At 48.1% G+C, this 16,724-nt stretch overlaps 1 protein-coding gene across 4 annotated transcripts in view; it reads right to left on the bottom strand.

The window, feature by feature from the left end:
• Window positions 1-16,724, bottom strand: part of JAK1 (Janus kinase 1) — a 490,769-nt gene that overhangs the window by 9,807 nt on the left and 464,238 nt on the right. For all 4 annotated transcript variants that reach the window (XM_078669080.1, XM_078669071.1, XM_078669099.1 and 1 more), the window contains one exon: window positions 7,838-7,948. In XM_078669080.1, the coding sequence (XP_078525206.1) occupies window positions 7,838-7,948 (111 nt within the window). The remainder of the gene's footprint in view (window positions 1-7,837; window positions 7,949-16,724) is intronic.

Raw genomic sequence — 16,724 nt, 5'->3', positions numbered from 1 at the left:
CCAAGTGGCCACCCCAGCCTTGGAGGGACGCGTCCGTCACAACCACGTGCTCCGGTTGGGGAAGGGAGAGGGATCTGCCCCTGACCCAATCGCGGTCCGTAAGCCACCACTGCAACTGTCTCGCAGTGCCCTCCGAGATCAGGACATGGTCGGATAGGTTGCCCTGATGCTGGGCCCACTGAAACTTCAGGTCCCACTGCAGAGCCCGCATCCGCCACCTGGCGTGATGCACCAGAAGGATGCAGGAGGCCATCAGCCCCAGAAGCCGCAGCGTCAACCTGACCGAAACCCGGGATAACGGCTGAAAGATGGGAATCAGAGCCTGAATATCCCGGACCCGCCGTTCCGGAGGATAAACCCGAAACTGCGCCGAGTCGAGAACCGCTCCGATGAAAAGGAGCTTTTGAGAGGGACACAGGTGTGATTTCGGCACATTGATGGAAAACCCCAGCTCGTGCAGGAGGTCTGCCGTCATCTGAAGGTGGTGGACGACTGTCTGGGGCGAGCCCGCCTTCAACAGCCAGTCGTCGAGGTAGGGGAAGACTGAAACCCCTAACCGGCGCAGATGAGCTGCGACCACCGCCATCACTTTCGTGAACACCCGTGGGGCGCTGGTAAGGCCGAATGGGAGCACGATAAACTGAAAGTGCTCGTGGCCTACCGTGAACCGCAGGTAACGCCGGTGGGCCGGCAGGACGGGGATGTGAAAATACGCATCCTGCAAGTCCAACGCTACCATCCAGTCTTGTGGGTCTAGAGCAGCCAAGACCTGAGCCAAAGTCAACATCTTGAACTTCTCCTTCCGGAGGAAGCCGTTGACGTTCCGTAGATCCAAGATAGGACGCAGGCCTCCCTTGTCCTTCTTGGGTACCAGAAAGTAGTGGGAGTAGCAACCACACCCTACTTCTGGCCCAGGAACGCGCTCGATGGCCCCCTTGGCCAAGAGGGCCGTAACTTCCTCCCGCAGAAGTGTCAAGTGGTCCCCCGACACACGGTGGTTCTGCGGTGGCATGGCTGGAGGAGTGGACTCGAAGGGGAGGGCATAGCCCCTTCGGACAAGCTGCAGCACCCACCTGTCCGATGTTACCGCGCGCCAGCGGGAGTGGTGATGGCGAACCCTGCCACCCACTGGCGTCACGTGAGCCCGAAAGCTCGGACTAGGAAGGCTTGGATGCAGCAGCGGAGGGAGGCGTGGACTGACCACGCCGCTGGCCTCTACCGCCACCACGGCGGAAACCACGGCCGCCACCGCGCTGGGGAGCGTTCTGCGTCGCGTGGCTGGCAGCACGTGCGGGACCTCCCCTCCCTTGGCCACGAAAGGGCCGAAACGAACCCGTCTGCTGGCGCTGGGTCGAAAGACCCAAGGACTTGGCCGTGACCCTGGAGTCCTTGAAGCGCTCCAGCGCGTGGTCCGCTTTGTCACCAAACAGGCGACTGCCATCAAATGGCATGTCCATGAGCGTATTTTGGACGTCTGGCGAGAAGTTGGCAGATCTCAGCCAGGCATGGCGACGAATCGCCACCGTAGTGGACATGGCCCGTCCCAGTGAGTCTGTTGTGTCCAGACCACAACGGATCGAGTACCGCGCCGCATCCCGGCCTTCAACCAAGGCCCGGGTGAGCTTGTCCCGCACTTCCTGGGGGCATTGCGGCAAACACTCTTCGACCGTATCCCACAGGGAGTGGGTGTAGCGACCCAAGAGGCACGCGGTGTTACAAGACCGCAGCCCAGCGCTCAAAGAGGAAAACACTTTTTTTACCAAATTGGTCGTACCTCTTTGATTCCCGGTCGGGCGGAGCCGACGGGAATGCGGACTGTGAAGTGGAGGCCTGGATCACCAGACTCTCCGGGGAGGGATGGGTGGAGAGGAAGGCAGGGTCGTCCGAACACGGACGGTGACGCCTGGCAACGTTCCGGTCAACCGGCGCACCAGAAGCGGGCCTGGACCAGGTGCCCAGAAGGACATCCGTCAGGGCCTCATTAAACGGCAGCAGAGGCTCCTGGGGGCATGACTGCGGTTTAAACACTTCCGTCAGAATATTCGGTTTGACCTTCGCGACGGGGAGCTCAAGGTGTAAGGCCTTGGCAGCCCTCATCAGGACCACCGAATAGGCAGCACCTGCCTCAGACGCCACAGGGGACGGAGAGACAAACCCAGGGTTGGGCGACTCGTCCAGGCCACTGGCATCACCCAGATCACCTACCCAGTCCACATCGTACTGGCAGGCACGGGATAGAGGGTCCTCAGACCCCTCCCAACCCTCTCCATACTCCTCCTCGTCATACCCATATTCTGGGTCGACGATATAGACATCGGGGTCAACGGGCCCCATCGGCGTCGGATCCGGCGCCGATCGACGCCGGTCCGGCTCCGCGTCCGGAGTCGGGGAGGAAAGGGGGGTGGCGCCGCGCGGCGTCGGCGCAGGTGACCCGACGCCGGCCGGAGCCGACGGCGGAGTCGCTGCACCACGCGGGGGCGGTACCACGGGTTGTCCCACAGGAACCGACTCAGGAGAGGCCGGGAGACCAGCCGGCGACGAACCAGAGGGAACCAGCGGCGCCGGGGCCGGAGCCACCGGCGGCGCCGGGGCAGGAGCACCCGAACCGCTCGGCCCCCCAGACGGGACCGACGGGCCCGCAGGCGCCGAAGGCCCCGCCGGAGAAGACCTCGCCCTCATAGCAATGAGGAAGGCCTCGATCTCCTCACGCGACGCGCCTTCCCCAGGGACCGACGGGTGTGGGGTAGACGGCGTCGGCGACCCATGCGGGACCGCGGGGGTGGGGTCACCCGAGCCCCCGGCCGCAGCACGCGGGCGTCGGGGGGAGTCGGGGGTGCGATGGCGACGCCCCGACTTCTTGTGCTTACCTGACGAGCCGGAGGAATGGTGGCGACTCCCGGAGCGCCCATGGCGGCTCCGCGATCGTTCCCTCGACCGCTCCCTCGACCTCCGACCGGACCGGGACCGCTCTCGACGCGGGGCCGACACCCGGAGCTCGAGAAGCTTGCGGGACCGCTCCCGCCTAGCTTTTCCAGTCAAGGCCCGACAGTCGACGCAGGACTCCACGTCGTGGTCCGCGCCCAGACACCGGAGGCAGAGTCGATGGTGGTCGGTGACCGACATCATGCGGTCGCACTCGTCGCAGCTCTTAAACCCAGGCATCCTACCGGCACCGTAGAAGATTAAGTTAAACAAACACTAGGTCAAAAGACCGGAGTACTGCTCTTCGGATCTGCGCTAACTGGCGCGGAAAAAAGAAGAACTGACGTCAGCGCGCGGAGGCGGCGTCTATATACTCCAGCGACGTCATCACGGCGCACGACGCCGACGACGCGGAGCCGCAGGGGACGCCTGCAGACGACGCCTACCGACGCGCAGGGGTACTGCTACGCAAAAGTTTCCGGATCCAGACTGACGCCTGGGGATATTCTAAGGTAAGGAATCTAATACTAACCTGTTTCTTTCAGATATGGGCATTTCTTGCTAACACCTATGGAGAAAATATTCTGTCTTCATACTTTTCACGCACAGTGCAGCTCACAGACAAAGTGGAGGAGGTTTTAACGTATGTATGAGCATATTTCCTTTGTACTGGAAGCATACTTTTCCAGTAAAAAACCTGTGGTAGACATCAAGTACATGCACCTTTGCACCATGCTGCAAGGCACCTGAAGTGTGCCAGCAGTTGTAAATAGCGGTACAAAAGGGGGTGGTGATGGACGGAGCATCTGAATCAATCAAACACTCACACCCAGTCAAAAGATCTGGGTTTAATCCATCACCGTTCTTTAGCCCACTCTGCCACCCCAGTTCAGACATGGCTATATGCAAATCAGTCTGACCCTGTGCCTCATGGGAACAGTCCAGCCCGAACTGCCAAGCCACGTCTTCCCTGGACCGGAAACAAGCTTCAGAGGACCGGTTTCTGGCATTCCAGCCGTCTTCAGCCCGGCTTGCTTGAATCCAGTGGCAAAGTGAGCAAGGGACTCACGTCTGAGCATACCCTGCCACACTTATGGCGGCCCAAAGCGGTACAAAAGGGGGTGGTGATGGACGGAGCATCTGAATCAATCAAACACTCACACCCAGTCAAAAGATCTGGGTTTAATCCATAACCGTTCTTTAGCCCACTCTACCACCCCAGTTCAGACATGGCTATATGCAAATCAGTCTGACCCTGTGCCTCATGGGAACAGTCCAGCCCAAACTGCCAAGCCACGTCTTCCCTGGACCGGAAACAAGCTTCCGAGGACCGGTTTCTGGCATTCCAGCTGTCTTCAGCCCGGCTTGCTTGAATCCAGTGGCAAAGTGAGCAAGGGACTCACGTCTGAGCATACCCTGCCACACTTATGGCAGCCAAAAGCGGTACAAAAGGGGGTGGTGATGGACAGAGCATCTGAATTAATCAAACACTCACACCCAGTCAAAAGATCTGGGTCAGATCGGTCCTCGGAAGCTTGTTTCCGGTCCAGGGAAGACGTGGCTTGGCAGTTCGAGCTGGACTGTTCCCATGAGGCACAGGGTCAGACTGATTTGCATATAGCCATGTCTGAACTGGGGTGGCAGAGTGGGCTAAAGAACGGTTATGGATTAAACCCAGATCTTTTGACTGGGTGTGAGTGTTTGATTGATTCAGATGCTTCGTCCATCACCACCCCCTTTTGTACCGCTTTTGGCCGCCATAAGTGTGGCAGGGTATGCTCAGACGTGAGTCCCTTGCTCACTTTGCCACTGGATTCAAGCAAGCCGGGCTGAAGACGGCTAGAATGCCAGAAACCGGTCCTCGGAAGCTTGTTTCCGGTCCAGGGAAGACGTGGCTTGGCAGTTCGGGCTGGACTGTTCCCATGAGGCACAGGGTCAGACTGATTTGCATATAGCCATGTCTGAACTGGGGTGGCAGAGTGGGCTAAAGAACGGTGATGGATTAAACCCAGATCTTTTGACTGGGTGTGAGTGTTTGATTGATTCAGATGCTCCGTCCATCACCACCCCCTTTTGTACAGCAGTTGTAAATAGAGCAGCATTATTTACAACAAGGGGTGGTGATGGACAGAGTCTCTGAATAAAGCAGAGTACTCTCACCCAGTCAAGAGATCAAGGCTAGATCCAACACCGTCCCTTGCTCATTGCACCATCAGGATTCAAGCAAGCCGGGCCGAAGACGGCTGTAATGCCAGAAACCGGTCCCCGGAAGCTTGTTTCCTTCCCAGTGTAAGAATTGGCTTTTGTAGTCTGGTCTGCCCTGTTCCCATGATGCACTGGGCCAGGGACAGACTAATTTGCATACAGCCAGGTTCTGAAACTGGGATGGTGCAATGAGCTAAAAAACGGTGTTGGATCTAGCCCTGATCTCTTGACTGGGTGAGAGTATTCTGCTTAATTCAGAGACTCTGTCCCTCACCACCCCTTGTTGTAAATAGAGCAGCAGCATCATATCTTAGTAGATACGGTGCTGTCCAGCTCGTGCCCTCTTACCCACACAGCACAGCAATTTCAGCTGCTGCATTGCGTGATTTAGTAAATCTGCCCATTGAAGTGCACTGCATGTTAAATACTTTTTAATCAGTAAATTCCAAGGCTTGTTCAGGTTTACCTCTACTGAACCATAACTAACTTTTAACCTCTTCCATGCGTCGGACGGCCCCCAGCCGTCCGACGTCACGGTGGGCGTGTGCACCGGACGAACGGGGCCCATCCGATATACGCACGCGTCAAACTCCGCCGCACCCTGGCAGAATTTGTGCCGCAGAGAAGCGGTTAACTATGTTTTTTCCAGGGAATTTCTAGTTTTTTCCTGATGTACTGTATTCTCCTTCCATGTACTCATTCTGCACAGTTCACAGCCTTATATGTTTGGTCAGGTAGAGGCCCCACCCATTAATGACAATAGAAAACAATGCTCTTATAGGTTGATTGCTTAGTTTGCATGTTGCCCAGTGCATCCGTGGTAGTGAAAGGAAACCAGCCCAATGGCAAAAGAAACTTTCTGTGGTGGGCATATGAGGTCTGGACTTCAGAAGCTCCAATACCTATAGGGATTCTGCCTTTGAGATCCGAAGGCCTGACTCACCAAGATGCCCCTTCAATCGCTCGAGAACCTGTGGCTTTGTTAGATGTCGCAGTACATATGGTGGCCATTTTTGGTCAGGTTGCCATGATCTCCCAAAATAAAAGGCAATGAGGCACCCATGGCAGAGTCAGTCTTACACTTGAGACCTAACAAATACATTAAAAATGCCTTCTTTCATGTGGTGTAGTGGAGAGAAAAAAGGATTGCTTTGTGTCGATAATCTATCCTTGTGTCACATAAATACCTGAATGTGTGACAATTCACTGTAGTTTTGCAATGAAAATAGTCCCTCAATCTTTACAAAGGAACCACTCTCTAGAAGGCAGGCTGACACGCCAAACAGCCCATAGCATGATCTAGGAGCATAAGGTATATTTTTCAGAAGAGTAGTGACAAAAGCTATGGTAGACATCTAAATTTGTAAACACAGACATAAAAATGATTTGCTGGTGTCGCCTGTTGGAAGGAATAGTTATGCTTCTCAGATTTTATGATCGAATACACATAATTATGAAAACAAGATTTTCTTAGTGTCTGGATATGTGTATACAATGGAATGGTGCCACTAAGTCCTGCAGAACAGAACTAAGAAAAGGAACTAGGGCAAAGGGAATGAGTAGAATGATACTTCGGGCTGGGAGTGGATAGAGCAGTGCTACTGCACTCTGTCCATTTTTTTAGTTTCCTCCTTGACTGAACACTTTATCACAGGCAATTTTGTCAGACTTGATGTAATTGACTCCGTTTGCAGTCTGGCCAGGCACTGGAGGCACAGAGATGGAAACAGTTAACGATGTGCCTCAGGTGTTCTCTGGGACGTGATCCCAGAGGCTCCTGGCAGGCCAAATATAATAAGGATAACAACGTGGATGCTTACAGAACCCTGGACACTCTGGACGTAAATCTACCGGGGGCACCTGCCTCTGCCGCCAGGCTCAGGGGCTTCCAAGAAGTCTAACAGTGGGATCAATGAACAGGGACACTTGAACAAGTTTGCATAGAGGTTTAGTACCTATGGTGGATATATTTCTGGGAGAGTTCTAGCCATCTTACGCAGATGTTGTGATGATGCTAAAACAAGAGGCTAACACTGCACCCAACCCTCTTTCCCTTTCATGTATCCTTTGTTCCCCAAGTCAGACCAGGATTACTATTACTGAGCTTTTTACCACACTCTTTGGTCTGTCACCAACTCCAAGTATATTTTCTCATTAGTTCACTCATCTCATGTTCACCTGTCTTCATTCACCCTGCCATCCACTTTTTGAAATCTTGGGCAAAGGAATTATCTCTGAATGTGTTTAGGACTTTGAGTGGGGTGGGGGCTGGAGCCGCCTTACTGGCTTAGGATTCCACAAACCACTGCTTGTTGGGGTACTATCATGTAGATAATGTACTGTGATTTAGTATATCTTGGTTTCGTATGATATCTTGAGAGTTAAAACTAGAGAACAACTTTTCAGTAAAGCGTATGTTCATAACCAAGCTAGACCCCGGTGTTCACCTTCCATATTACTGTAATGTTGTGGTTTGGAAAGTATTTTAATAAAGATTAAGTTGCAAAAAAATATGCATTTAATGATAAAAACATCTACACTTTATTACATTTTTCCTGCATTTCGACTGAACACTGTAGTTATTTTACACAGCGCTTATGAGGAAAAGTGGGCCCACCCTAGACATGGGAGCAACTGAACAAGCAAATAATTTCTTGTAAGTGTGCAATCACAATAGAAGATTCATATATACAACTTAATTCAAGCATACCTCTTCGGGGCAGTTTTCTGGGCGTGGTAGACGCTTCCCGTCTTCCAGAACTTTTATAAGCCTTGTCACTGTCATTTGTCCTTGTGTAGGGCCAATCATTTTCAAAAACATCTATTAGATAAAAAAATAAAGCAGACCATTTTTTAAAAACATACCCTTAGTGTAATCCACTTCAAAAACACCTGTAACACAAGCTCACTCATATTCTTTGAATCCACACCCAACCTTTTTTCTATACTGACCCATTACATCAAAATAATTTTCTTTGCTGAACATATTAAAAGTAGATGAATTGCGGTCCTTGCACATTATTAGCTTCTCCCTTATCTGAGCACAATCCATTTAAATTGTTCCACAAAGGTAAATAGTATAGAACACGTTCCGTGTATGCATTGAATTAATGGGCTTTGAAAATGCATTTAAATACCTCAGCTTCTGGGCGTTAAGAAAAAGTCAAAACAATAAGTCAACAGAGGTAATTATGTAAAAAAGATGTGGAGAAGCAGCATATATTAAGAGTGTGCGTATGTGTAGATAGATACAAGGGGATTTATGTGGTACAGGACCATACATCAAAAGAAAAATATTCAAAATTGTTCAAATATCAGCTTATTGGTGTTGAGACGTGATTGTTTTCTCCACAGCACTACACAGAGATTAGCAGAGTTCAGTCCACTGCCATCATTCCCCATTCAGTCGTCCTCCCTTAACCCACTTGCGCAGCTGCCCACCCGAGCCTGGAACCCCAAGTGGTTTACTCTTCGCTGCTTCCGCCATTACAAGGTCTCTCCAAATTACAGACCGCCATCCAGTCATTTCTCTTCACAGCCTAGTTGGCCTTTCAAGAGCCGTCACCATCAAGGACAATACATCCTCTCCTCCATCTCCCTCTTTGTCCCTTAGCCAACAACTCGCTCAGCCTCAGCCCATCACATACTGCGAAAGCACTCTGTGGCTTTTAACAGAATAGAATGAGTGATGCATGTGACTGTTTTCCTCCTCACTCCCCTCCTGTGGACCTCTTTACTCAGGGACACACTGTGGAATGCAGCCATGTACATTCGAACCTCAAGGACTGATCCATCCCCCACTTTCACTCCACCATTTTTCAAATCATCTTCTTTAACTTAAGTCTACCGACCCCTCTATGAATTCCCTGGTTTGTGACAGTGCATCAGGTGTTGTTCCTTCTGCCATAAGCAACCTGAAAAGTGTGTTTGAATGAGCGAGTGGGACTGGGCCAAACTCAACATTACCAGTGGTGACTTTCTGGCTTTGACTCAAATACGAATACATATATCGTACCAAAGGGCTGATGAAAGGGATGGAATGTGCTCCGAAAAGTCCCCTGAGACTGGGCTCTCTAATAAGCTGCGCTTTACAAAACCTAGAACTACAAGTAAATTAATAAAGCTGATTGCAGCGTTTTCTTTTATGAAAAGACACATAAGAACACAAATATATTTGCATAATAGATATATGCCCTCTGCTATTTCAAGGTTAATTATGTCATTATAATAGTTATAAGAAGAAGTTCAACAAATGCAAAGACAGCGAAGAAGCTAATTAAGATGCAACTTATTTAGAATAACAGCCATATGAGCAGTGATTAACATAGCATTAAGAGATGAAATGACACGCATTTTAAATGGGCAAACTGCAATATAAAGACATCGTTTTCGATGCTGATTGCAATAACAGATACTAAGGATGATTTGAAGACAGTACAAGAAAAGGTTTCAGAATCAGAACAAAGTTGGATCAGAGCAAGTGGAGGGAAAATGCAAATGACATCTGGAGCAAGGAGGGAAATCCAACCCTAGATCATTGTTTTAGTGTGTAGGCGCTGGCAAGGAAGTCCATAGACCAAACGGGGAAATTGATTAGTTGTTTTGTAGATTTCCGTGTGGCATTTGATATGGTGCAGTACAACCGAATGTGGGAATTCCTAATTAATTTCGGAATCCTGAGGAATCTTTTATAAATTCTACAAGAGGTACATAGCCAGAATTAGGCTCAGGTGCTAGTGGATTCAAAAGAGACCCTAACTTGAAAGATAAATATTAGAAATGGCCTCCAAAAAGGTTGCATATTGGCTCAATTGCTATTTTCCATATTTCTAGTGGACTTACCGGCTACCCTAAAAGGTGCTAAGGGTTTATGTCCAAAGATGAATAGCGTTCATGTTGTATGCCTTTTATATTCTGATGATTTGGCAATAATCGACATGACAGAGGTAGGTCTGCAAAGGAAATCGAATGTGTTTCATGATTATTGCACAAGGAAGAAGCTTCAAGGGAGGAAATAAAATGGAAATAGTTAAAAAGTATAAATATTTAGGGCTGAGGTTTAATGAGAATTGGAAAGATCATATAGAATCCCTAAAAGCAACTGCAAGGTCCTCCCACTGTGGATTAAGAAAGTTCAATAGAGACCATTAAGGTCCCTCTTTACGAACCAACCTTTCAGCCTACCTTGCTATGATATGCCCCCAAATCCTCTATACAGCAGAACTGCTGCGTTTAAATGGATAATTAGACTGGAATATTAAGGAAGTTAGGTGCCTAAATAAATTGTTATCCTTACCCCTGTCAGAAATGGTACAGGCCATAAGACTGGAAACCCATCTCTCAGGCAGGAGCTACTTAGCATATGCTCGGGTAGTAAGATTCTAGTCGCGTAGGACAGAGAATTACAAATATTTACCCTTTGAAAAAATAAAAGTAGACACAGTGAATTGAGTTGAGCAAAAATAGGCTAGAAAATAGGTAGAAGATTAACTTTAAACGTAAATATCGGTACCCTTGAAATTAATCTCTCTAAAATGGAGCTACATACTTTGTCTAAAAGCTGTGCCAGGAAAGAGGACATGCTGGAGCTTACCAGCCAGGTTTCAGTACAGTTAATGAGAAAGGCTAGACGCCGTTACCCAAGACTCCCAAATGCCGAGATTACAGATTTTCTATCAGATATAACTAAGAAGTCTCGATTCCTTAAACCCTCGAGTAGATGTACCCGCTACGGTGAATATTTGATTATAGCGGAGGATGGAATCAATGGTTCTATACCAGTACTACTATTAAGAAGTATACAGATTGTGGAAGGACCGTTTGTTCGAAGAATTAGGATTCAAAATAATTTTTTAAACACCTTTGGTTTCGCCAATCTACAGACCATTGATAGCTACTGCCCTGACGAAGTCCATAAGCTGTATAGCTGGACGAAACACGTGTTGGCAAGGCAAAGACAATGAACAATATATTATGAAAATACTGGTACTGAGTGACTGAAAGAAAATGAAGAAATAAAGAAGACTTATTGGAAAATATTTGTTATTGTTATTGAATTGAAGCGTATTCTTTGGTTGATTGATTCTTGTACATATGGCTAGTATTGCTCAGGTGGAGAATTCTGTGAATGTTTAATCAGACAAATTCTATTTGTCTGTAGTTACAACTGTAGGCAAGGGTTGTATCTCACCCTTAGAGCATTAACTAGAAGCCTCTATGATTTTTTTGATATTATATACACTATCTTTGCGCAAAATTCCCTCTTGCCTTCTGGTTACTAATCAGTTAATGAGAAAGGCCTGGGAAAGAGATGACGGGTTTCTCTAGGTCGATGAATTATCAATCCCCTCGCTAAGACATGCCTTATTGAAGTTTAGATCTGGCTTAAACCCAGGTTTTAAAAATATGGCAGTGAGGACCATCGCCCTAAATGACAATGGAAAATGTACTTGTGGTCCGAATATAAAGTGTGATTGTTTACATATTGTATTAGAATCAGCAGCAGGTAAAAATAGTTTATAACCAATTTTTTTTTAAAGATGGGATTTGAGAGCATGAATAAGCAGTTGATCTTGTGACGGAAATGAAATATTTAGATGTGACTTGTGCATTTGGAAGGATTTTATTCGGGGTCAGGGAAATGTTAAAGGGAAAGACGATAGTTAAACTCTTAAAGCCTATGGAAGAGCATAATTTGGGAGCTGATGTTTTAGATTTTTTTGGGGGGTTGAATGGTGTTATTATATTACTGTGATATTTATTGGAAAATATGTATTTCTATGAATAGTGTTTTTTTTTAATTGTAAAGACCTTTGGTCTCAATAAACAACTATGACTGACTAATTTGTATTAAAGCTTCTTTTGGATATACATCTATGTTGCCTGGAGGGCTGTAAGTGCCAGAAATAATATTCCTCTCTTCAGGGTGATGTATTGATTATTGTGGAGTATGCTATAAAGACCTCATGATGGTACCTATTGAACAACTAAATTACTATGAGCAGTTAACGGTTGTCTTGTTGATCTAGCTCAGGCCATCCACATATTAGGAACTGGAAAATTAAACACTTCCATTTTTTTTTTTAATTTAGCGTCCTCCAGACGCACCCAAAGGACCCTTTGCTGCAGAGACAAATTTTGTATCATAACCATGATTATATAAAGGAGCTAAAGACCGTGTTTTCTGGAAGCAAACTGCATGCTCGGTCAAAGTATAATCATACCAGTCTGACTCACCCATTCTGGTATCCTGACTACTACATTCCAGTTTCTTATGGCTATATAAAGGAGTCAACGATCAACTTTCCTGGAAGCAAATTGCTTCATAAGTCAAAGTATAATTGAAGTAGTCTCCATCCCCCATTTTGGTGTTCAGACCTGCTACATTCCAGATTCTCATGGTCAACTGGCCAGTGCTCGGTTGCCTTCTATTAATCAAAATGTGAACGTGCTCTGAATTATAGGCCTGGTTGCATGATTTAAACAAGCATTAGCAAAGCCAACAGTTCTTGACTTCATGTAGTGTTCCCTGACCCTTTTGCTTTGCCAATGCTATTCCACATTTTGCTTTGGCTGTTGTCAGAAAAGAACATGTAAAAGTCATAAAATCAACCAACGCATTACTGATTGTCTGAAATACATGCACTACCAAAGTCTGAAGCACCTCGTAGTGTTTGTTTAACAAAGGTATGTGTGATTAGAATAGGAAGGAAAGAGACCTCAATTATGAAAAATAAGCCAGGTCACGGCCCCATCTTGAAATATCTGGTTTCAGTATGGAGGAGTTCAAGCCAATAGATCTGTCTGGGAAGGCTTTTTACAGGATGAAACAGGAGTAAAGGAACTGGCCTGCTCTGAACCGGGGCTTTTGGAATGAGACTGATGGATACAAGCAACCTCATTTATACCCAGGAAAAAGCAGTTTTGTAGGGGAAAATAAGAGTTAAAAGCATGGTTGTGCTCTGCACCTTGTTCTTCTATTTTCAACTTTTTCGCACTGTTGTGTAAACTGAGCTCACTTATTCTTAAAGATGCGCAGAGATACTGCAGCGAATGTGCAGTGTAAATGACAATGCCAATAGCTTAAACTCTCGCAAATGCGACAATAATTGCATTGCAAATGCAATTTTTGTAAAAGCGCCCCATGATGAGCTTTGACATTAATGTCGGCCACACCCCTTTCTGTAGACGGGCTGCATCTATAGAAAGGTTTGCAGCTGCCATTAGAGTATGGGGCGCTTTTACAAAAAAAAAAAAGCATTTCTTTGTCAAGTTAACAAATGCTCTTTTTTGTGAAAGTGCCTCATGCCGCGGATTCACTTTAATAGCAGCCGCGACCATTGCTTTCGACAAACCGTGTGTACAGAAAGGGGCAGGGCCGACATTAATGTGAAAGCACCTTTTGCCGTGCTTTTACTAAAAAAATATTATAATGCAATAGTTCTTCCTTTTGAGAGAGTTTAAGCTATTGTCATTTATAATGGCAATAGCTCAAACTCTCGTAAATGTAAGCTCTATTTTATTGCAAAGAAGTAGCCACTTTGAAAGTGAAAGGGTGCATGGCGCGCTGCACGTAGTGCCTGCAGGACCAGGAAGTCGTTAAACAAAATAGTGCTTATAGACTAAAGTAAACATACTGTGTAACAACAGAGAAGGTGGAGAAGAGCTAGCCGGTGGCAGTGGCAGGCCCCCTCCGCTTGTGTGTTAACTGGCCACTTCACTTGTACGCTAATTAATAGCATTTTAATACTGCACTGAATTTTTAAAATTGTAGTGTGCGCTGATGTAGAGCGCTTTTAATCAATAGAAATGCCTGCTTGTGTGTTTTAACTGTTACGCTTACAGCGTTGCTTGCTAACTTACCTGCACGATTTCTGGGGCTGATATACTAGTCCGGGGGGGTTACTAACCTCCTGCACTCCCGCCCCGTTCCGCCGCGCCCAGTGTGGGTGTTTGCTGCGGAGGGTGAGGAGGAGCCCAGCACTTCCGGGCTCAACGCAGGGAGGTCAGCGCTCTAGCTGCCCCTCCCTCCTAATTTCCGTCTGCTTATTTATGTGTGTAGAACCGCGACCGCGCAGCGGACACGTGCAGCGGGCGCGACGAAGGCGCGCCGAAGTTGCGCCTAAGCCCGTCTGCGACCGGTCGGGGCTAGGGGCTACAATCCCTGCCCATTTTGGGCGAGTCCCCATCCACTATGATAGTCAGGAGCTTCGTGACCTATGCCCACCACTAAAAAACCCCTGCAGACAATCGATGGAGGCGATTGCATTGCATGATTGCCCCTACTGCTCCTTTAAACACATTAGGGAACCCGCCGGCTGTGCTGATGGGCGGAGAGTTAAAGGAGGCTTATTGAACTGTCGATCTCTGAGTGAGCACTGCATTCAAATATGGGATCTCCTGTTGGATGAGAAGCTAGACATTCTTTTTCTAACAGAGACGTGGATCGGCGAACACTCGGACCCGGACATTATCAACTCGGTCCCTCCAGGATATTCCATAGCCAGAATTGACAGGGGAGGAGGAAGAGGTGGGGGGATTGCTATTATTGTAAAGGCCCCATTTGAATGCACTCTACTCCCGACTAAAACAGACAGTAGCGAAGCTGGTACGTTCAATCTGAAGCTTAGTCCAAAGGATTCTATATCCGGGATCCTCTTATATAGACCCCCAGGCAGCTACGGAAACTTCAGGTCTAGTATCATTGAGGGCGTCGCTCACCTAGCTATTAGACGGAGCAAACTGTTAGTTTTAGGTGACATAAACATGCATTTAGAAGATACTCAATTGAAAGATGTCGCTGACCTTCGTCAGCAATTTCAGGAACTTCAACTTGAGTTGAAAAACGACTCCCCTACGCATACACTCGGTCACCTACTAGATCCGGTGTTTGCTAGCTGGGATGGGGTGACTGTGGATACCCCAATCCCGATTCCATGATCAGATCATTATTTAGTTCCCTTCGAGATAATTAGCCCAGTCTATGAGAAGAACATAGTTGACACAAAAAAAAAAATTTGTATCGCAAATGGAAGCAATTCTCCCACAATAGTTTTAATATACTTATACTTAGCGGGGGTCCGCTGGAGGGTGCGGATATTGAGAGTGCGAACTCTAAGATGGATGAGCGCATTTAAATGCCTTAAACTCTACGGCGCCACTAAGCAGCTCTAAGTCTTGTAGTAAAAGAAGCAGGACCGCCCCCTGGTTTACTCCAGAGTTACAGCTGGTTAAATCGGAGTGTAAGAGGCTGGAGCGCAGTTGGCGGCTGACATCCTGCACTGGGAGTAAGGATGGCTACAAGTTAGCTATGAGGAAATATCAAAGGCAAGTGCGAGGGGCCAAGGCCGCATATTACCACACGCGGATAGAAGAGGCAGAGCACTCCGCGAAGGAGTAATTTAAGATTTTTAAAGAAATATCCCAGGTACCGAGCCAAAACGCCCCGTCTACCGATTCGGTGGCAGAGTGTAACCGGGTGGCTGAATTCTTTGCTGGGAAAGTCAAGAATATCTATGCTTCCTTTTCTGAACAACCTGCTAGTGGCCTCGAGTTTATAGAACCACTGGGGCGGGGCGGGTTGACGGTGAGATTGGAGCATTTCGTTATCCCCCCCGTCGGAAGACCTTTGTAGTATCTGCCGCCGTGTAAAATCAGGCTCCCCGCGCGACCCTGCGCCTCCCAGGGTGCTGGTTGAGGGTTTGGAGGTACTTGAACCCCTGCTTAGGCAGGTGCTTCACGTTTCCTTCACCTCCCAACAGCTCCCGGCCGACTGGAAGAAGGCTATTGTCCTGCCAATCAGGAAAAAGCCGAATGCGGATATGGAGGTTCTTGAAAATCTGAGACCTATATCTCTGCTTCCCTATTCGGCCAAAGTGGCAGAGAAGGTCGTAAATCGTCAACTGGTGGATCACCTGGAGAGGGCCGAGATTCTTCACTCCTCTCAATCGGGCTTCCGGGCAGGCTTCTCGACGGAGACGGCCCTTCTGAGAGCCACTGAAACGTTGAGACAGGGAGCGGATGCTGGGCACACCATGGCACTGGTGATGCTTGATCTCAGTGCCGCGTTTGACACTGTAGCACACTCCATCTTGCTGCAGTGTCTTAGCGATGGTGGTGTAACCGGGGCTGCCTTGGGATGGCTAAAGTCATTCCTCACGGGCCGTTTCTTCCAAGTCCAACTGGGGTCTGCCCGCTCTGCTGAAATGGCACTGGACCAGGGGGTGCCTCAGGGCTCTGCCCTGAGCCCCACCTTATTTAACTTATATATGGCCCCCCTGGCCGGGATCGTTCAGGCGTATGGAGTGGAATTAGTATCATACGCCGACGATATCCAACTGCTGTTATCTCTGTCCCAACCCCTGCAATGACAGCATCCAACTTTAAGGCCTGTATGCAGGCTTTGGCTAATTGGATGGACTCCCACTGCTTAAAACTGAATGGCTCTAAAACAGAGGTGTTGATAGTGGGTGGAGATAGTCTTAGTTGGTCATCAGAGTGGTGGCCGCCATGTCTGGGTCCCACCCAGGTACCATGTGAGGAAGCAAAAAACCTAGGGGTGTGGGTTAATCCCACCCTGTCTTATGAGGGACATATCC

Source organism: Lissotriton helveticus, chromosome 1_2 (genome assembly GCF_964261635.1).
Source record: "Lissotriton helveticus chromosome 1_2, aLisHel1.1, whole genome shotgun sequence".
In the NCBI taxonomy this organism is placed as follows: domain Eukaryota; kingdom Metazoa; phylum Chordata; class Amphibia; order Caudata; family Salamandridae; genus Lissotriton; species Lissotriton helveticus.
The sequence above is the reverse complement of the archived record's forward strand: the minus strand, read 5'-3'. Positions and strand labels throughout refer to the sequence as shown.